Source organism: Aotus nancymaae, unplaced genomic scaffold, assembly GCF_030222135.1.
Source record: "Aotus nancymaae isolate 86718 unplaced genomic scaffold, 86718_ANA_hifiasm-v0.15.2.pri h1tg000036l, whole genome shotgun sequence".
In the NCBI taxonomy this organism is placed as follows: Eukaryota; Metazoa; Chordata; class Mammalia; order Primates; family Aotidae; genus Aotus; species Aotus nancymaae.
The window spans coordinates 82623181-82645829 of record NW_026988450.1 but is presented as its reverse complement, the minus strand read 5'-3'; the positions used below and the strand labels follow the sequence as shown (position 1 = coordinate 82645829).

General features: G+C 44.6%; 1 protein-coding gene across 4 annotated transcripts in view; it reads left to right on the top strand.

The window, feature by feature from the left end:
• Window positions 1–22649, top strand: part of ZFAT (zinc finger and AT-hook domain containing) — a 257157-nt gene that overhangs the window by 162701 nt on the left and 71807 nt on the right. For all 4 annotated transcript variants that reach the window (XM_021675915.2, XM_021675914.2, XM_021675917.2 and 1 more), the window contains one exon: window positions 17297–17435. In XM_021675915.2, the coding sequence (XP_021531590.2) occupies window positions 17297–17435 (139 nt within the window). The remainder of the gene's footprint in view (window positions 1–17296; window positions 17436–22649) is intronic.

Below are 22649 nucleotides of genomic sequence, written 5' to 3'. Positions count from 1 at the left end.
TTTATTGTGATGAGGTAATTGCCTCAACACAAGCCATTTTTGAACTTGTGGTATGCCACGGTTTTAAAACATTTATTCTCTTAAATTGTTTAATTTGTCTCTGACCTTATTTTAAAACCAAGATAGCTTTGTGCTTGTTAAATGATATGGAGACCTGGCTTTTTCTCTCGGAATCTTTACCCTGGGCTGTTTTCTTTTTATCTTCCATCGTGACCAACCCTGGATGGAACGTTAAGTCCCAGCCTCATGCTCTCAGGTTTATGAATCCTGAAGAGATAAGGCAAAAAAAATCAAAAGATTTTTCTCTCCCAGCCTGGATGGTGCCTGGTGGACTTGGCCTTGAGCCTCTCAGCTTTCAGGAAGACTTGGATTATAGACCAGAGTGTGACCTCCCAAATCTGCCTGAATTATACTTGGCCACTGAGACAGGGAGAAGTGAATGATGTTCTCATTCACACTGGTATCCTGTAAACATCAACATGACTTTGAAATCTTTAGTACAAACCTCTTTATGTGCTAACATGAGCCCATGAAAATCTGCTTCCCCCTCACTCCTTGGTCCAAGGGCCTCTTCCTTTCGGGCGTGTGTCTCTTGATGTCTCTTGGCTTCTGCCTCTGTGTTTCTTTCACCTTGTCTGTCTCTTGTGACTGTCTGTGGGTCATGGGGTCTGGGTGTGTTTGTCCCACACTGTCCCATGCACACATGGTTCACATTCTCGCTGAGCTCAGGCTGGAGAAGGTGAGTATTCTAGGTGCAAATGTTCTTTAGGAATTTTCCTTATGATCGCCACCATGTATCTTGTGATTTACAGTCTTGCTCCTTTTTTTATGAATATACATTGTTTTTGAGTTGCCCACTTCCCAGTCTAGGGGTGCAGATGTTTGGCCATTGGCCCAGTGATCAGGATTCTTCTTGCTGCGGGGTGGGGAGCCTACAGTGACTGTCAGGCACTGAGCAGCCTCTGAGGGTGAACTTGTGTTTCTCTGAAACATTACAGTTTGTCAGCCTGTGTCTTCACCCAGAACATTCTGGAAGAGTCACAGGCTTTACTGAGTAACCCTGGGTAGATAAGGGGCCTTGGGCTTTAGAGATTCTATGTGATGAAATTTCTGAGTGAAAAAGAAGTTTCTCGTGGGCACATTTAACATGGAGTAGCAAGGTGAATCTGGCAGTCAGACAATTAAGTTTTTGTTCTCACGTGTTCCATTCTGAGTCTCTAAAGGCCAGTTCTCCCCTGGCTGTGGTGGAACCCAGCAGTAGCAGAAGACATGGCTTCTGTCCTCAGGAAGCTCAGCCTACCGGGGGACATAAGTTAGAGCCTCCCTGGAGGAGGCTACAAGGCAGTGTTTTCCCAGTGTGTTCCCTCGAACACTGGTTCCCTGGGACGTCGGTAGGTGTGAGGTGGTGGGGACACAGTATGCAGTGATTTTCCATCTCACTTGGCTGGAGAAGTCCCTCTCCTGTTTTTCCCAGAGTGCCTGCCAGCACTTACATTTTGTGAAACAGACTTTGGGAAATACTGGTTATCAGAGAATCCAGAAGTAGAGAAAATAGTATAATGAACTCCGTGTGTATCTGTCACTTCAGTGGCTTCTGGTCACACTCAAAAGCCGAAATCCTACGGGTGGCCACAAGCACCTGCCCTGCCTGGCCCCTGATTCCCGCACCACCTCACCCTGCACACTTTGTTGCAGGTGTGGCGCGTCCCATTCCATCTCCACACCTGGTTGCACCTGCTCTTCCCACTTCTTACTCTGCTTTTCTCCCAGATAGCCACACAGGGCTTCTCACCTCCTTCAGGTCTCGGCTTAGACGCTTTAGTTTTATGTGTTTCACAGTGTCAGTGGGTTGTATACTTACGTGTTCAGCATGCTAGAATGTAAGTTCTGTGAAGAGCTTTGTTTAGTTTTTGTCCTACTCTCAGCACCTATGCAGCGGTTAATAAATACTTGCTGAATGAACAAATGAGTAAATGAACAGATTCTGTAGAAATTTAGTCTGATAGATTTGTCATGGCCAACTTCCAGGTGGAGTGGGACTCTGAGCTCCTTCAAGGGCTTGGAGCCACAGGGGCACAGCGTTCAACGGATCCTCTGTTACTGGGCCATGCCTGGTCCTTCACTCCATTCTCAGTTCATTATGTGGCCTTGAGCTCTCAGTTCTTCCCTCCTCTCACAGTAGCCAGAGGCCTCATGAGGTTAATACAAGATAAAACGTGTGTAAGTGCTTTAGAAAGGAGGTGCTCAGCCCTGGGATAACCAAGCATGGTCCCAAGTCTCATGGGATTCTTCACACTCACCAGGTGCAGTGAGTCAGACCTTGGAGGATGCTGAAGGATCACAGCTGAGGTTCAGTGCAGCCCACCCGGGTGCCCTCCTCTTAGCAAAGAGCAGGTTTACTATCTGTAAGTGTATTGCTTTCTTATGTCGAGCACAGCAAACCTAGCTTCATTATTGTGTTATGTTCAAGAAGCCTCAGTGGAGATTCCTGTAAGAGGGAACGCATGGAATCTGTTTCTGGTGTGTTCTTTGGAAATCTATGGACATTGTAGTCATAATCTTCACTACTGTAACATGTTAACTCTGTCTGACCTGCAGTGTTTGGTAGTTCTATGGGCAGTCCAGATGGGGGTCTGCACAGAGCCAGGTCCCGAGGTGGGAATAGAGAGGGAAGGGGAAGAAATGGTGAGAAGGCTGTGCTACTAGAACTCTGGAAGCTGGAATTGCTACTGTGAAAACGGCACCATCTTGATGCTGTGATTTGAAATGGAAAGTCTTCTGCAAAACTGAAAATATAGTATGAAAGCGAAGGTTGCAGAAATCATCCATCTGATCCATTAGCAGGAGAGGTTATTGCTGAAGTGAAGCTTGTTTGTGGTGAGCCTTGGTGATCAGTGCTCCAGCGGCCAAGGAGAATGGGGCGTGAACATTAGGATCCCACAGACCGTAGCTAGAATGCTGGTTTGGCTGGTGACTAACTGCATGAACGTCAGCAAGCCACTTAACTTCCTGGGACCTTGTGTGCAAGATGGGAATATTAGCATCTCCGTCTCTGCTCTAGGTGACGGAGGCAGGTAGCAGAAACTCAGTGATAGCTGTCACTATCTGTTGTGAATGTGGGGTTCCCTCCTTGATCTCGTCTTCCTCTATTGCTGCAAATGTAAATGTAAACAGGAAGTTTTCAAACTCCAAATGCAAGTTAAAGGAATACCATTGGCTCTGTTCCTTTAACTGACGCAGTTTCTACTATTCTTTGTGTAAACTGTCAAGGATAATAATTTGATGAGCATCTCCATGCAGGCTGTTCTGTTTACATTATCTCCAGTCCTTGCAGTGAAAGGAGCAAACCTTCTCAAAGTTGCAAAGCTGTTAGGCAATAGAGCTAGATCGAAGTCTGTCTGACTCCAGAAACCCCTCCCAATTAGGGATTGTGAGTAGTGTCCCGGGCTACAGACCTCTCCACCACACATGGTCAGGAATATTTCCCAGAAACATCTGTTCTGGTTGTTTTTTCCCCCAGAAATAAAAGGTAAGATTGAAGGAGCTATCACTCCGTCCTTTATGGGCTCTGATTAGATGAAATTGCCTTATAAGTCTCAGAAGTAACTGAATTAAATCTGTGAGGGAGACCAGCTCTGAATTCAAAGTTCTCAAGAATTTGGGATCCCGCCCTCCCTCTTCTCAGGGTGACTTGGTGCTAGCTTGCATTTTAGGGGATTGATGGCCACCCCAGACATTAATGAAAAAAGCTTCATCTTCCTGTCGCGTCTCCTCAGCTGCAGAAGTGCTGTAGTAAATCTTATAGGTGTCCTACTACCAAAACCCCCTGGGGAAGCACTTGCATGATCAAGGCCATCTCTTCACCTGGGTAACTTGATTTAAGCTTGGCAATGGCAGAGTTATAGTTAATATTTCCTCCAGGCCTGTCACTGGATCTTTAGAGAGAAATTCTTTCTATAGCCTCCTTTTTGGAATATGTTATAGTATCAATGTAGTTTTCATCACACAGATGAAAGAAAATAAACCTAAAAATCACTTTGCATGTGGTGGGATAAGTGTTATTGTCGTCAGTGTTATTAATGCTAGTAATAACTACCAGTTGGGTGCTGTGTATCATTCTGGGCATTTAATGTAAGTTCTCCATAATCCTCATAAAAATCTTGTGAAGGGGACCTCTGTTGCATATTTACCCATTTGGACATTCATATCTTTTCACTGTTTCTTTCTTTCTTTGACTTTTCTTTTTTTTTTTGAGACGGAGTTTCGCTCTTGTTACCCAGGCTGGAGTGCAATGGCGCGATCTCGGCTCACCGCAACCTCCGCCTCTTGGGTTCAGGCAATTCTCCTGCCTCAGCCTCCTGAGTAGCTGGGATTACAGGCACACGCCACCATGCCCAGCTAATTTTTGTATTTTTAGTAGAGATGGGGTTTCACCATGTTGACCAGGATGGTCTCGATCTCTTGACCTCGTGATCCACCCGCCTCGGCCTCCCAAAGTGCTGGGATTACAGGCTTGAGCCACTGCGCCCGGCCTCTTTGACTTTTCTTATTGTGAAATAGAATGTATGTCCAGAATAGTACATATGACATGAGTATGTGTTGTGATGAGTAATTATAAAGTGAGTACTTGCATAGCTGCTGCCCAGAAATAGACCATTGCCAGACATCCTCCTGTGGGGTCTTCCTGAGCCCACCCTTTTCTCTGTCTCAAAATGACCACTATCCTGACTTCAGTGAGAACTATTAGGTTGCTGCAAAAGTAATTGTGGTTTTTGCCAGTAAAACACATGTTAAAGCACTTTGTTTAGAGATGCATACACGGACGGTGTTACTTTTAATGGTGAAAAATAGAATTACTTCTGCATCAACCTAATACTTTTTTATTTCATTACAGTTTTGCCAATCATATATGTTCTCTAAACCATGTCTAGCTAAATTTTTTTAAAAATTTTTGTAGAGACAGAGTCTTGCTATGTTGTCCAGGCTGGTCTTCAACTCCTGTGCTCCAGGGATCCTCTCACCTTGGCCTCCCTACTAGCTGGGGCTACAGAAAGGACATGTGCCACCATGTCTAGCTAATTAAAAAAAATTTTTTTTGTAGAGACAGAGTCTCACTGTGTTGCCCAGGCTGGTCTCAAACTCCTTGGCTTAACCATTTCTCCCACTTCAGCCTCTCAAAGTATTGGGATTACAGCTATGAGCCACTGCACCTGGCCTTGTATATTTGTTTTGAATTTTGCTTCCTTACTCAGAATTCTGTTGATCAGACTGACCAGTGTTCTCATGTGTAGCCCTAGTTCACTGTTTCTTTGCAGTACATATGCTGTTGTGTAAAATACGACTCCATCCTGTGAACCTAGCATGATGTGATTATTCATTCAATTGCAGTGGATAATTGGGTTCTTTCTGTTTTGTTGCTTTTATGAGCTCAGCTGCTGTGGACTGTTGACATGTGTGTCCTGGTATGCTTGTCCACCAGTTTCTCCAGGGTACATACACCCACAGCGGACTTGCAGGCCATTGGATATGCACAGTTTCAGCTTTGCTAGGTGGCGCTCGACTGTTTTCCAAAGTGGTTGCACCAGTCTGCAGCAGCAGCAGCAGCATGCAGGAGCCTCTCTTGGTCCCTATCTTGGTGTAAACATTCCGTGTTGCCAGTCTGGTGTCTGTGCAGTGACCTTTCTGTGTGGTTTTACTTTTATCTTCATGATTGTTAATGAGATTGAGCCTCTTTTCATACGTTTGGATTTCTTTACTTTCTTTTTCTCTCCTTCCCTCCCTCCCCCACCTTTTCTTCCTAGAAGAGTATCTGTTTGACTGTTTTTTTTTTGTTTTTTTGTTTTTTGTTTTTTGTTTTTTTGAGACGGAGTTTCACTCTTGTTACCCAGGCTGGAGTGCAATGGCGCGATCTCGGCTCACCGCAACCTCCGCCTCCTGGGTTCAGGCAATTCTCCTGCCTCAGCCTCCTGAGTAGCTGGGATTACAGGCATGTGCCACCATGCCCAGCTAATTTTTTGTATTTTTAGTAGAGACGGGGTTTCCCCATGTTGACCAGGATGGTCTTGATCTCTTGACCTTGTGATCCACCCGCCTCAGCCTCCCAAAGTGCTGGGATTACAGGCGTGAGCCACTGCGCCCGGCCCTGTTTGACTGTTTTTTCATTTTTCTATTAGGTGATTTTGTTGTTTTCTTATTTGTCTTCAGGAATTCTTTATCTCTTTTAAGTGTGGGTCATTTTTGGTTACATGTTAGGAATACAGTTTCTCCTTCAATGACTTTTCTTCACTTTCTTTATGATGTCTCTTAAAGCTCTTAATGTTGTTTTTTAAAAAAACACTTTAACCAGATTTTTAGTTTTTTTCTTTTGTTGTTGTCATAGGAGGGTCTGCTGGACTAACTGCACATGAATCATTAACAGAAAGAGGCAGGCAATCTTCCCTTTTGCTTTTAGCCGCATACTGTATTTGAGTGTCTGCCTGCACTGGGCACTGCACTGGCTGCCTGGGGAGCATGGATGAGTGGGTTCTGATGTGGACTGTACTCTCAAAGGATTTGCAGCCTGTGGTGGGGGGACGTGGAGGTGGCAGTTACACCATAGCAGGGTTAGTGCTGCAACTTTACCAAGTGTTGGGGGACAGATGAGAAGAAGAACTTACATCTTTCTGGGAGAGTTAGGGAAAATTTCAGGGTGAAGGTGGTGGGAGTAAAGAGCGAGCTGAGGCTCATGAAGAATGGATAGGAGCCTAGCTGATCAACATTTCCACTCTTGGTACTACAAGACAATGGTAGACATTTTTAGTAACTTGGGGATAAAGAAAATGTTGAATTCATCAAGTTTGACTCAAATCTGTGAAGCATAATAATATTGTCTTCTTTCAAAGCATAAGAGAGGGCATTGTTTTAGGTAGGGAGGGTGGGTATTTATACAATGTCATCCCATGATTTATGCTTTGGGGATCTAAGGCTTGATGCATTGCTTGGAAGGAATGGGTTACCGTTGAATCCAGTGTGATCAGCTTGTTCTTTCAGAGAAGTTTGGCTGATTTTCACAGTCAGTGGCATGTTTTGCTAGATAACCATAGCCCCTTTTCACTTTGGTGTCATCTAGTATTAGAATCAATAGATTCTTTCTCAAGGATATGGAGAGGAAGATACACAGAGCCTGGCCCAAGGAACTCAGTAGAAAAGAGCAATGTTAGAAGGACAGAAGTGGATGCTTACATATAACAGTTGAGAGACCCACTGAGGGTCAGGAACAGCCTCCTGTGTGCTGAAGTTGTCCTGAAGTTAGTGAAGTAGAGAAAGCAGGTGGGGAAGAGTTCTTAATGAAGAAGGCATGGCTTGGAAACATGAGTGGCAGCTGCAGGAGTGAGATGGTATGGAGCGAGCTCCTGCACATCCCCTGCATGCACCTGGCTATCACAGAGAGCTGTGGGCAGGTCATCTGGGGATTCGTATGTGACCCCATCTCTTCTTCTGTGCAGTACCTGCATGTGTCTGGCTGACTGTCACAGAGAAGTGTGGGCAGGTTATTTGGGGCTTGGCACATGCTCTCCTTCCCCTGCCCCCCACCCTCACTTCTGTACAGTACCTGCATGGGGCTCACTATTACAAAGAGGTATGGGCAGGTCATCTGGGGATCTCCATAGGCTCTGGCAGACCTTGAAGGCTCTGAGCAGGGGGCTGATAAAAACACTTGTGTGAGATTATGTCCTGTGCAGCAACATGGATCGAGCTGGAGGCCATTATCCTAAGTGAATTAGTGCAAGAACACAAAACCAAATACCACATATTCTCACTTATAAATGGATACTTACTGAGTACACATGGACACAAAAAGGGAACAGTACACACTGGGGCCTACTTGAGGATGGTGGGAGGAGGGTGAGGATTGAAAAACTACCAGTTAGGTATTATGCTAATTAACTGGTAACAAAATTATCTGTACACCAAACTCCTGTGACATGCACTTTACCCATGTAACCTATCTGCACATGTACCCCTTGAAGCTAAAATAAAAGTTGGAAAGAAAAGAAAGACACTTGTTATAGAGAGAATGGCAGGATCAAGACTAGGGCAAGAAGGGCAGCTAGGAGACTTGACTTAGGTCCAGGACACAGCTGCCTCAGGGAAATCTGCTGAAGGGGTGTTCTGGATAGAGGGAGAGTGAGAATGACTGAGAATGCAAATGAGAAAGGAGCCAGTATGGTTCAGTGAACAAGGGTGACCATCGAGAGGGATGTAATCAGAGAAGTGGGCAGGTCCAAATCAGGCAGGCCTTCTAGGGAAGAAACTTACCAGCTGGGCTGGCCTTCAAGGTCCTGGAGTCTGGGAGGGAGGAGGTAAGATGTAAACACCCAGGACCTCCAGTAGAAGGTGGTGAATGAGGCAAGAGGATTCAGTGGAATGCCCATGAGTGTGGTGCCAGCCACCTCCCGTTCCTAACATATTGCTTGGCACGTAGTAGATACTCAGCAGATACTTTATTTATGAGTATGGATATGAGATTTTTTGGGAAAGAAACAGCAGCATGATTTGGCATTTAATTTTTATGTGAGGTGATTACATATGTTGCATATTTTTCTTCTCTTTCAGTGGATCATGGTTGATTGATCCTGTGATTGTCATTCCTCAAATGCAGACGTTGGCATAAATTTCTCCATTCTCTTCCCTTTCCTCTCTCTCCCTTTTCTTTCCTTTTTTTCTTCCTTCCTTTCCTCCTTTCCTCATCTGTGTGTGTGTGTGTGTGTGTGTGTGTCTGTGTGTCTGTGTGTGTGTGTGTCTCTTGTGGTAAATACAAGATTAATTGATGATTGGCTTGTATTAGTCAATGTTCTGTTGCTTATAATGTAATACTTGAAACCGGGTAATTTATAAAGAAAAGGAATTTATTTCTCACAGTTCCGGAGGCTGTGAAGTCCAGGGTCAAGGGGCTGCATCTGGTTGAGGGCCTTCTTGCTGGTGGGAACTCTACAGAGTCCCAAGGCAATGCAGGGTATCTCATGGCGAGGGGGCTGAGCGTGCTCCTGTGCTAGTGCAGGTCCCCTTCTTAATAAAGCCATCAGTTCCTCTCCCATGACAACCCATTAATCCATCAATCCTTGAATGGGTAAATTCATTCAGTTACGTCTTAAAGGCCCAAACCCTCAATACCCTTCAATACTCAATAATATTAAATTTCAACATGAGTTCTGGAGGAGAAAAATATTCAGACTATAGCATGGCTATATACAAATCTGAAGTCCAAGATTTCCCTCAAGGTAGCGTGAAGAAGTCCGGACAGAGCCTGCTGTCCTGGCCAGCACTTGGAACCCAGGGCCCAGAATCCTGCTGGGCCTGTGACAGCCAGCCCCTCTCTCCCCTGGTACGACTGGGCAGAGCCACTTGGTCCACGGAACCCTGAGCATATTTTCATGAGCCTAAAAAATGACCCCAAACTAGAGGAGAAATATAAAATCAAGATGAACAAATACCTATAGGCCCTGTTTAACTTAATGGATGGTTAAATATAGTTCATAAAAATTTCATGACACTTGAAATCCATTTTTTTTGGTTTTTCTTTTACACTTTTTCTGACTTTCCCAGTCTGCTAGATGGTCGTTGAGGAATAATTGCATATAAGAGTGATGGTTAGTGTTTCTAAATGGCTTAACATGCAACATTATGAAAGTCTTTTTACTTGTATTTACAGGAGTGAGTCCAGGGAAGTTGATGTATAAATGGGTACAATTTAATAGGGTCACAGTGGTGTGGGCAGGACTTGTCAGAGCCTTTGAAGGTAGTGGAGGGACTTTGTGTCTCCATGCTGTTGGCAGGCAGGCTCCTACACAGGGTCCAAGGCTACATGAAGAGAAGAGCTTCTCTAGGAGGGAAGGGAATGTCTTGTCATGGGGAAAATTGAGGGGACACCCACCAGGAGGTTTTTTGGAGCCTCAGATGACCACATCAGACAGGGGAGTAAAAATATGGGAACGTTTTAAAAGAGAACATTTCAGAGAGATAGAGAGGAAAAAACCAGCCAGTCTTGAGGGCCGAGATGATGTGTGAGAGGGAGGAGAAGAATTCCAGACTCCAGACTCCCCTGATCCTCCCACCTGCTGTCTGTCCCCTTTTTCCCTTCTTCCGAGTCCATTTCCCTGCCCCTGCATCCCAGGGTGCTGTTCCAGTCCTGCTTCTCTTAGACTCTGTACACTGTCTATGACTGTGATCAGTCTTAGGACATCTGCTAGTTGCCTGTACTAATATGCTAACGAACTGATTAAAGGCCACAGTCGTGAGGCCTATTGTGTTTTACGATTCTCAAAGCGCCGTCGTACACTGCACTGTGTTTTTGATCCCCCATCTAAACACCATCAGGTAGGCAGGGAAGGTTTGCTCTCCCATTTCAGATACGGACTCAAAAGCAGTGGAGATTTAATGACTTGGCCAGGGTGACTCCGCTCTTAGTGGTAGGCCTAACACCTGACCCTCTTCTGCTCCTGATTTCTTCATGCTGCCGCACTCCATTCTACCTTGCTTGACGTAGAATGCATTCGTGTCCTTGAGGAGGTCCTTCTGTGCTGTAAAGGCGTCCTCATTCTAATAACACCACTTCTATCTGTCAGCACTGTATAAATAGTCTTGTATCAACCAGTCCACTTCACGTAGGTTTTAACCATTACATGGCCTTTTTCTGCATTTGAATCCACATTTTCTGATACCAGACAGGTAGTCAGTCTCCTTCTGAATGTCTGTCTGTCTGTATCTCTATTACTATGTCGGCCAGGTTGTTAAACTGAGGTTGAAATGGTGATGTGTGGCCCCAGGTTTCACACACTAGTGTCACCTGGCACTTTGCCATTATTCTTCTTCACCCTCTCCAAGGTAGGCCCATCAACAAAGGGGTGGATTCACATCTGATCTCTGGGCATTTTGATGTATGTGTCACCTTAATACCATACTCGGTTGCACAAATTAGACTGCAGAAATCTTACCTGATGAAGCCTCCTTTTACCAAGAAGCCATCCTGTGCATTGCAGTCAGTTCCAGTGTCGCGACCTTGAACATTACCTCATCACCAGCTTCTCATCTGTTTTAAAACGTTCCTGTAGGTCCCTTCCTTGAGGCCGATGGGAAATGTGATCATTTAATGTAGTTAGATGTTTTTAGATGTCTTCTAATCAGGCTTTTCAGAATCCACTTTCACGTGTGAGACATGACTCCCTGTCCTCTTCTCTTCTCTTTCTTTCTGTTTAAAGAACCAAAACAGCAAATTCTCAAATTATGAAAAAGTACATTTTTCCTGTTTTTTTGTTTTTGTTTTTGTTTGCTAGTTTGTTTGTTTTTTGAGAGACAGGGTCTCACTCTGTTACCCAGACTATAGTGTGCTGGTGCCATCTTACCTGCTTTCTTGACATAAAAATAAAGACTTAAAGAGTTTCAGCTTTAACAAATTCAGTCTCTTTTTCTTTCAACTCAAATTGTAAATCTTCAGCATACCTTTTTTTAATCTTTTCTTTTTTTTTGAGACAGGGTCTCACTTTGTCACCTCGGTTGGAATGCAGTGGTGCAATCTTGGCTCACTGTGACCTCCTCCTCTCAGGTTCAAGCAATTCTCATGCCTCAGCCTCACAAATAGCTGGAACTATAGGCATGTGCAACCACGCCTGGCTAATTTTTATATTTTAGTAGAGAAGGGGGTTTGCCATTTTGGCAAACTTGTTTTGCTGATCTGGAACTCCTGACTTCAAGTGATCTGCCCACCTCAACCTCCCAAAGTGCTGGGATTACAGGCATGAGCCACCGTGCTCAGCCCAAGGTACCTTTTGAGAAAGATCTTTTGATGCCACCTTTTGGAAAAAGGAACATGACCTGAAGTCCAGCTTGTGCTCCTCGTCTTTTCTCCTTGACTTGCTGAAGCCTGGCTTTTGTTTTTCTCATGCTGCTGAACCTCCTCTTGGTAGGTTACTGGTGCCACCCCCCGATTGCCAGGTCCAGTGGACACTGGGGAGGCCCTTCCTGTTGGATTTCTTAGAGCACTCAGCTCTGTTATCCTCTCCTCCCTGGAGGACCTTATTCCTCAAATCCCGTGACTCCAGACTCCCCTGATTCTCCCACCTGCTGTCCTCTCCCATCCTTCCAAGTCCACCTCCTTTTGCCTGCCTGCTCCTGGGTTCCAGGGTGCTGTTCCAATCCTGCTTCTCTTCTCACTTTATATACTCTTTCTGTGGCTGCGCCCAGTCTTAGGACATCTGATACTTGCCTGTGCTCCGATCTGCACTTGCAGCCCAGAGCTGTCCTCTAAGTTCCAGACCCACCCTCTGGGATGTTCAGAGTTCTAGGAATGCACCCTCTCCCTCCCATTATCCGTATGACTTCCTTTTTGCTGGTGGCCTTCCTGGCCCTCTGCCATCCATGCTGGAAACTTGGGAGTCATCCTAGAGGCTCCATCTCCTCCCTCTCACACATTATCCCAGCCATCAGGTCTGGCTGATTTTACCTTCTCCATCTCTCTTAAATGTTCTCTTCTTTTCCCATATTTTTATTCCCTTGCCTCGTTTTAGGCCTTTAATATCTCTAGTCCGTATCACTGCAATTAACTGGATACTTGGTTTCTTGCCTCTAGTCTTGTTCCTTTCAGGTCCATTTTCCATTTAACTTCCAAATATCCAGAGTGATATTTCCAAATGGGAAGTTGAGCATTGTCCTGCCTGACACCTACCAGGGGTTCCCATTACCAAACATCGCTCTCCTGACCTAGCACACAGCACACCGTGTTGGCCTGGCTGGTATTGACCCTCGTCTTCTCTCCTGCCAAGTCCCTGCCTCATAGTTACAACCAGTAACTGCCCACATCTCTCCCAGTCCACCGTGGGATTTCTTGTTCTACAGGTTGATACTTAGATCTGGGGCACCTTATGTCCATCCAGGAGACCCAAGAATACCAACCTGTGCCCCTCTCAGTTGCGCTTTTAGGGAGATACATACTAGGGAAAGAAAATGGCCAGTGAAAAACCAAATCATCTCTTTATTGTTGACTGGGCCTGGGGCCCAAAATCTGATGCAAAGCAAGTAGCCAGGCTAGGAGAGTATGAAACTTTGGGCAAGTCTCAAACCATTCTGTTTCTGTTTCCTTACCTGTAAAAATGAGGATAATAATTACACATAACATAGGAGTTTGATGTGAAACTTAGAGGAATGAATCCGTGAAAAACATTTAGAACTATCTGGCATATAGTAGCTCTCAGTAAAAATTAGATAAATCAGTAATAATTATCACGTTACCTCTTGTTACTTTGGTTAAGAACTTCTGTGCAGCATTGAGTCATAGCTATGCTAATGGGCTCCCTGTCTTACTTTTTGGACCACACTAAGAACTTTGATGTTGCATTCCAGATGAGCCCTGGAGCCAGTTTATATCTTCCTCCCAACTCTTGGCCAGATTCTGTCCTGAAAGCTCTGAATAAATAACCTCCCTTTTGAGATCTGGTGTCATTTGCTGTTTGCAAGTTTCTGACTTAGAAACCAGGTTTTATGATTTAGTTTGCCCAGATAGCGTTTAATCTTTGGAGTTGATATTTAAGTCCCCAAGCCTGTGTATATTTAGGGAATCATGAATCTGCCTCATTCGCCATGTATCCCTGGGGTCAGAGGACAGTCAGAGGTCGGTAAATATATGCTTCATAAATGAAATCTTGAGACTTGCAGTATCGCAGGTTTTATGCCTGGCAGTGGCTTAGCGATGCCATTCCCTCCCTCCATCTGTCTCCTCCCCTGAGTCAGTCCCAGGGGAATTCTCTGCTGGCCTGTGGCAATGCCTCACAGGTCAGGACTTGTTCTGCTTAAAGAGCCTAGATGGGGCTCAGTTCCCCTACTTCGGGAGAGAAGGTCCCCAGTAGAAAACGGGTGGTAATTGACTTTATGTAGAGGTTCTAATGGATATGAAGGATAGAAGCAAGACCAATGAAGGAAGGAGACTGGGAGGTTTGTCCTCCTAACTTCCCCTGCACTGGTCTGCAGTGAAAAGGCTGCTGGGGCATGTTTTGAAGCCCTGAATCAAAGCAGAGGCTAAGTAGACAGCAGACTGCTGGAGAGGCTACATAAGCCAGGTCAAGTGTTTCTTTCAACTTTAAGAATTGAAAATTTTGGTGGAAATTGCTAGCTCAGAGACTGATTTCTCATTTGGGCTCACATGTACACTTTTTTTGCCAATATGCTCACATTTTGGCAATTTTTCTTCTCATTAGCACTTCTGCTAATGGATGGGCATGGGGAAGAAAAGGAGCGGAACTCACAAGAAGCTATTTATCTGCTTTGCTGCAAGAAGGGTGAAATGGGCTCTCGAGTCTGAAGCTAGGTTTGCAGGACTGTTTCTTATTTTCATTGCCCTTTTTCTTCGCTACCTTTTATGCCCACTGACTGCCTGATGCTGGCAATGTAGCATTTTCTCATTTTCTTTTTGATTTCTCTGTAAATGCTAGCATTCCAAAAATAATATCTTCATGCTATTTGCTTATTTAGAGATGAAAGCAATTGAAAATGGTTTAGCTTTTTTTTTAACTTTGCGGTAATCATATATTGGAATTTTAGACCCTTTGTTCTCTGCACAGTAGGTAGATGAGGAAGCCTGACGAATTTTGTCTTAGTAAACACTGTGGGCCGAACTCCACGGATTCCTTACCTGAGGGACTGAGTGTAGAAATGTCACAGGTATGGTGCGGCACAAGCATCCGGTAAGCAGAGTGTGGCCTTGGTGTAGGGCGAAGTCCCCGGGGAATGGTTTAGACCGACCACATTCACTGCCCTGTGTCTTTCCAAGAATGGCCCTTCTGGGGATGGCAGTATTCCCTTTATAGGCTGGGAGGGTCCCCTTCTTTGTGCTAGAGAGAGAAGGACGGGGCAGACTCTGAAAAGCCTTCTCAGGAAGACTGGACAAGACTCATTGGTAAGTTGAATAGTAAGAAAGAAGGAAAAACCAAAGATGGCTGTTGGGTTTCTGTCTTTGATGACTAACTGATATTATAGAAAGATGTGTCTGAAGTGTCAGATGCCTGTAGAACATCCCTGTGGAGATACCTGGAAGGCAGTTGACAATTCCCGTCTATGGTTCAGGAGAGAATCTGCCGTTCAGGAGAGAGGACCCAACAAAACATATAGATCCACCAATTAACAATGCAAAAATGATCACTGGAACCAGAGCAGAACAAATCCAGCGAAGGCCAGCACCTTAGAGAGATCCAGCGTTTCACATTAAGGCTGGGTTGCAGATAAATAAATCTAGAAAGTTGAGCCCTGGCAGAACCTGGTGACAGTGGCATGACAATGTCACAACTGTCACAGTGGGATATGGCAGCCAGCCTAAGGAGATGGGATGGGGGAGCATGAGGTCTGAGCAGGGGGCACCCCCAGGAGTTGTTTTCTAGGAGATGGCAGAGGCCTGAGAAAGGGAGGTGACAGCATGAAGGCAGCAGGGGGAACTGCTCTTGGAGCAGGTGGTGGGCAAGGGACCTACGAGAAAGGAATGTGACTTAGGAGGGGGTGAGGTGGAAGATTTTCCTTTTCATTTTCTTCCTTCCTTCCTTTCTCTCTCTCTCTTTTTCTTTCTCTCTCTTTTTTCTCTCTCTCTTTTTCTCTCTCCCTCTCTCTCTCCCCTTCTCCTTCCCCTCCTTCTCTCTCCCTCTCTTCCCTCTCCTTGTCTCCCCTCTCTCCCTCTCCTCCTCCCTCTCTCCCCAACTTTCTCTCCCTCTCTGCCATCTGCTTCTATGGGAAGACTTCATCTCAGTTTTATACTTGAAGGGAAGAAACCTTGAAAGAGGAGCTGATCAAAGCTTCAGTGTTGAGAGGACATTTTCTCTACTGTTGGTGCACTTCACATTCAGACGTTGCTGTCACTGGTTTAGCTTTTCTGGGCGATAGTGGTGAAAAGATTGATGAATTGGACAATCGAGGAGTAAAGGTAGTGTTTGAGGTCTTAATAGATGCAGTGTTACCTCGGCTTCCAGATGCTCAGTAAGAATTGTGATAGAATTGCTGATAAAATCAATAAGAAATGCTTTATATGGCATTTTAGGTATCGGTTTATATGATATCATTTAATTCTCACAACAACTTTATGACATGGGCATGATCCTCATTTTCCTGATGAAAGGTTCGTGCTAAGAGAAGTTTCACGAGTTGCCTGAGGTTCCGTCGTTGGTCAGGGCCAGAGGTGTGGCTGGACTTTCTCCATCTGAGTCCCGTAAACCATGCATAGTGCTGTTCCTATTGTGGCTGCTCTGTGCTCTTCTGCTCTTGGGCTGAGAGGCTGCTGGGTCATCAAACAAGTCCTGAATGTCCCTGGAGCACTGTCAGAATCATACAGCACATGGATTAGAGGAGCATGCTGGTAGCTCCTGACCAGGGACTGTGGCATGGCATTTGTCAGTGATGGGGATGTACATCTGTCACCTAGCCAAAGGCCAGGTCTCATGAAGCTTCCCCAGGGGCCCAGCAGGTGCCTGTCTCCCTGGCCCCACTATCTATGCAGCCTCCAAAGCATTGTGCAAGAGGCAAGGCTGCATGACTCACGTGTGGCCTCATCCTGAAAGCACCTTGTCTTGACCAGGTGGGCGTGAGAAATAGATTTTACCTGCTGGATTTCCCTAATGGTTGACACTTGTGTATGCTGGCGCGTGCAGACAAATACCAAGGAGGAATTCATTTAGCTGAAGAAGCAAATAGAGTGATGTATCACTGAATGGCAGGGATACATTCTGAGAAATGTGTTCTTAAGCAAATTCTTAGTTGTAGAACATCATAGAATGTACTTACACAGATGTAGAAGGTATAGCCTCCTTGCACTTGTAGGCTGTATGGCAGAAACTATTGCTGTGACCGCTGTTGTATATGCAGTCTGTCATTGAGTGAAGTGTCGTTATGTGACACCTGACTGTATATCAGGGAACTAATTGTAACGAGAGCCACTTTTAATGTCATTCACTTAAAAAAAAATGATAGATTACTATATTGCTTTTTTGTCTTCTTCTTGAACAAAAACTAAATTATGAGGTGGATGAAAAAAGAAAAGAAGTAACAAAAGCAGATTCCCTCAGTAGAGACAGCTTCTCCTCTGGGGCACCTTGTCCCAGTCCCTTGGTTGGTCACCGCAAAGGCAGGTCTCAGCATTCCTGCCCCAGTGGTTTTCCTGAGAACATATCACAGGTGACAGGGCCTGCTCATCTCAGGCTTTCTGGGTGTCAGATGCTCACCAGGTGGGAGCAGCCACGAAGGCAGACATCTGGGGCTCACCTTCCCTAACCCCTGCTCATTGTCCCCACAGCCTTTCCGCTGTGCCCATTGCCATTACTCCTGCAACATATCTGGCTCTCTGAAGCGGCACTACAACAGGAAGCACCCCAACGAGGAGTATGCCAATGTGGGCACCGGGGAGCTGGCAGCGGAGGTGCTCATCCAGCAAGGTAGGCGAGGGGCCAGCCAGTGGGGGCCTTGCCCGCTTCCTTCTATGCCACGTCCCCTGTTGGGAAGAGCAGCTGACATCCTGCAGTTCGGTTCTGATGCGTAAACCTGCTGGTGACGTTCATTCTTCATCGTCATAATTGTTGTCATCATTGTCCCTATCATTGTTTGTCAGCGTTACTTCTTGCCTGGTTAGTATTATAACAACCTGAGTGGAAGTCTAAAATGACAGAAGTGAAAATTCACCCGCAAATTCTACTACCCCCAACGGTGCTCACTTGTCAGTATTGCCTTCCATTCTTTGTCCATGCATAAAGTTCGCGTAGATGAAAGTTCACCATTGTCTTTCTTTACTTCACATTCACAGGAGCAGTTTGTTTTTCTTTGATATATTGTCTTCCTAATTATGATTTCTGAGGGCTTTTTTGTAATTCAATGTTAAATGGAAATACTTTAACAATTCTGTTATTGAACATTGTGGAGTTTTTAGATTTTTCTTCCTAATGCTATTATAAGCATATTTATTGGTGGACTTTTTTGGAGTATCTAAAAATATTTATTGAGTACGCTTCTTACTTATTCATCCTGAAAAGAAAAAAAGACATTCTAGAACATTTAAACTAATGAGATTGATGAAAACCTCTTTTCATTTTAAATTATTAAAATTTTGTGGGTTTTTGCTTTTTCAGTAAATAATCACATATTTCCACTCGAGAGGGCTTAGCTCATGTGCTGTTACCATACGGAGGAATTCTGTTGTATTTATATCTGCACTTCAATAATTCAGCTAAAAAATGATTGCAGCACACAGTTAGCTGCTTCTCTTTCCTAAGTCCTGTGACTATTTGAAGCTGAAGACAGATTTAGAAATCTGCCCCCAGTAAACAGAGATGTGGAATTGTAGACTGCTGCAGCTGGGGATGCTTGGAGTTTTGATTCAGCATGAAGCTCCGCTCTCTGTAATAGCCATGAAATGCATCTTAATGTAAAACAAATGAATCGACTATATCCCTCAGCACTTTCAGTGACAGGGCTGATGCACGGAAATAGATGAGCAGCACAGAAAACTCAGGATAATTTTAAAGCCATCCATCTGGGGTAATGGTGAGCATGTGCCTTCGCTTTCTTAATGGCGGTTTTATGGAGCCGGGGAGCAGGATGTGCAGTGGGGAGGGCCCTGGCTCCAATCTGCATTTTTCTTTTTCAGCTGCGCCATCTTGGGCATGTTACCCAAGCTCTCCCTCTTAGGCCCTTCCCTGTAGAATGGAGTTCACAGCAGCCATCTTCCACGATGGTAGAGAGGATTAAATGAAAAAACACGTGCATGAAGTACACGTTCAGTCCTTGCTTTTGAATATTTTTTTCTGAACATATCTAAGACTTGTGGAGCAATTGCATTATTTTTTATGACCCATCCCAGTGCCCCATGTCCAGGAATCACAGAGGGGAGAATAGATTGGCTTACAGCCCCAGTAAATAACTGGAGTTGCAGGTTAGGGATTCTTTTTCACGTCCTTCATACTCTTGGGTTGGATTCCCAGGAAATAGATGTTTACTGTGTCTGCTGGGACAGGCGTGAGGATCTGACTGATGATACCATCATTGCCCTGTGCTTCCAAACTTTCATCATTGCTTTGCAAAAAATGTGCTGAGGTTGAACTGTTTCATGTTGTAAGTTTCCAGTTAACTTTCTGAGACTCTCTGTAATCAGTTGGCATTCCCTGACAGGAGCAGGGATATTTTATCTTTGCAGGGGTGCTTTTGGTTCTTCTTTCAGAGATACACACACACACACACACACACACACACACACACACACACACAGATATATCCACAGTTGTTCCTAGGCATCCATGAGGGGCTGGTTCCAGGGCCCTCTGCAGATACCACAATCCACAGATGGCTCAAGTCCATTATATAAAATGGCATGGTGTTTGCATATCGCCTACACACATCCTCCTGTGTACTTTAAGTCATCTCCGATTACTTATAATAAATAATATAATGTCAGTGGCATGTGAATAGTTACTGCACTTTGGTTTTCAATTTGTATTATTTTTTATTTTTGTATTGTTATTTTTATTTATTTTTCCTGAATATTTTCAATCTGTAGTTGGTTGAACCCATGGATATGGAAGACCATCTGTTCTACTCACTCCCCCAGAAATATTTTCATGAGAATTCATAATCTCGTGTTTTGATATAAAGGAAGATGTCTTAAAATAACATCATAAAAAACATAAATAACATGTATTTTTCTCAAAATGATTGTATAGTCTCCTTAAGCCACGTGCAGGGATTCCTTGTGCATCAGCTGTGTTGCAGAGAGTCACACTGTGACATGTGCAAAGCTATTGATTGCTGAAAGACCCTCTTGCCTGCCTTGCCACAGGGATTCTGGGATTCCAGGGAGGGGTTCCGTGCACAGTGCTGCAGAGGAGGCCAGGAAAATAGCCTCAAAGGAGCTGAGAGTTCTCATATTAGATACTTCTGTTCTGTGTGGGTTCTGTATGACATTCTCTGTGAAGTTGGGGTGGTTTACAATGTGCTCCCAAAGCTTGCTGGGAAGGGTGGCTGCTTAGGCTCTCCCCAAGTAGGAGGGAGGGGCAACCTGACTTAGTATTTGCCAATTCCTGAAGTGTAAATTCTTCTACCACGGCCAATTTTAAGCTGCTAACATGATGTCACTGAACGTGGAACTGGAGGACATGTGCACATTTGGCTTATGAGCTAATATCTTGGCTCCCACGTACCTCTCATCCAGAGGGCCCTGGGTGACATTGGCAGGTCTCTGCCACCAGGGCCCTTCTGGATGCACTGATCCCTCAGAACTCTAATACTTTGTATTAATTAAGCTAGTACTGAGAACTATGTAAATATTGTACTCCTGGCTTATATTTTATGTGCATCTGATGCTTTGAAGACAGATTCCTCTTAGTCATTACTTATTCATTAATATAGATTTGAGGCATTCTCCCACACAAATGCACATTTCATGCTGTTTAAGGAAAAAATACTTGTATTGCTTCAGTGGGCCTGCCCCTTTCCTTCCCTTAAAATACGCCTGATTAAGCTAGCCCAAGAACTGGTTCAGTAAATCACAGGCTGTGAGAGGCTCAGATGCTTTGGTGCTAAGCTTTACGAATCTTTTGCTCACTCCTAGAGCATGTAGCAGGGTGAAGATGGGGCTTAGCAGGCTTTCCAGTGGCTTCCAAGCCCTCCCTCAAGTCTCTCTGGGTTATTGGAATGAGCACAGGCTTGGGAGTCAGATGGACCTGGGCCGGGATTTTTGATCACTGTGGACCTTGGACCAGGTACTTAACCTCTCTGAATCTTAGTTTATATACCTCCAAAGAGGAAGGCTCATACCTGCCTCCACAGCAGTTGCAAAGATTTGATATCATGCTCTAAGATTCCCAGAGAGTGCTGACAGTAAGTGCTTGATGAATGGCTGAAATCCACTATTACATTTATCCACATATTTCTACTTGGAGCACGCGTCTCTCAAGCGCTTACAGTGTACCTGGCACCATGCTAGGTGCTGGGACTTGGTGTTAAACAAGGCAATCGTTGGTGGTATTATTGTTATTCCTGCCCAGGCTGGGGCAAAGGCTAGGCAGCTCCCTCCAAAACTCTGTGTTCTAATTGTAGCAGAGGGACTGCATCCCTTTCAGCTATGCCCTGGAGCTCACAGAACCAGAGTTAGCTGCTTCTCCCAGGTGGCTGTGCCTCTTCTGTGTCCTCCAGTTTTAGAGAGTTATTGAAGTATAAGGGTGGGTAACTGGAACGACAGAAAGCAGTGAGAGCAGAAGTGTCAAGGAGAAGAAGTCTTAGTATTTGGCATCTGCTAGAATCTTTATGTTACTTTGAAGTGCTATATTAAAAAAATATAAATATGAATCCATGTATACTTTGGATGTATATTCGTATATTGGTGTTTTACATCAGATTCAGGGAAAATAGCTTAGTAGAAAATCCAGAAACTGTGAGATAACCCACAAGTGATGTATTTGATTTTTAGACATTTTAATTTTAAAATTGTTTTTATTAGGGCTCAATGAGTTACTGGCACATGCTTCCAGTGACGTGATATAATGCTGTGTTATTGATTGTTATATGTTAATTTATCTCTCACAGTGGCCCTGTGAGCTTGGCATAATCATTCCTATTGTAAAATAAGGAAATGAAGGGAATGCTTATGACTGACCTCAGGTCACACCCAGCGAGCAAGTGGCCAGGCCAAACCCAGTCTCCTGATTCAGTGTCTGTACCTTGCCACTCTCATGTTTAATGTCCCCTAATGTTTGTAGATGTTTGCACTTATTAGAGAGGAGGAAGAGAAAGGGGAGGAGAAGGACGAGACATGGTCATCTCTCAAGCGACTGGGTCACATTTGCTGGTGGTCATATGATAGTTTGTAGAAAAGTCACACACATGGGTACTGTTTATTTTCTCTTACTTCTTTGTCCCCAAGGCAAGTTGCTCATCTGACCCAAGACTGACTCTGGGACCTCTTTCCAAGCCCTTCCCTTTGGTTATCCAGAGTGTCTCAGATCCCAAGATTTGGGGGCATATGTGAGGGAAGGGGGTGGATGGGAAGATCTCACTTATACTCTGTCTACCAAGTGTTTCTCATCAGGATTTGGTACATCAGCCTGGCTAATAATAAAATGCACTTTGTTTCCTCTGCTGCATTTTCCCTTTTGCTCTGTGGGAAGAGGGGCTGGGATTTGAAATAAGATCCAGATAGTCCCAGGTAGGATCTAATATTGCATGCCATGTCACCAGGAACCCTCCACCTCAGTGCTGGCATGTGACTTCCGGTGAATTTCTACCCTTAAGCATTTCCTGGCTCTGAACTGGGGCTCTGGCTGGGCCCTAGGACAGACACTGAGTTAAAAGATAATAGGAAGTGAAAATGTCAGCAAAGTTCTAGTCCATATTTTACTTGTTAATCTGTATAATAAAATTATTCCATATCCACTTTCCTCGGATAATTTAGCTGCTTTCGTTCCTTGTCCTTATCCGTATCTGTATCCCTCAGTGCCTGTGTTTAGTTCCCTAGCTGCTGTAACAAGTCACCACACACTTTTTGGTGGTTTAAAACAACACAGATTTATTATCTTAGTTCTGAAGGTCAGAAGTCCAAAATGAGTCTCACAAAGTTAAAATCAAAGTGTTAACAAATTAGTATTCCTTCTGGAGACTCTAGGGGA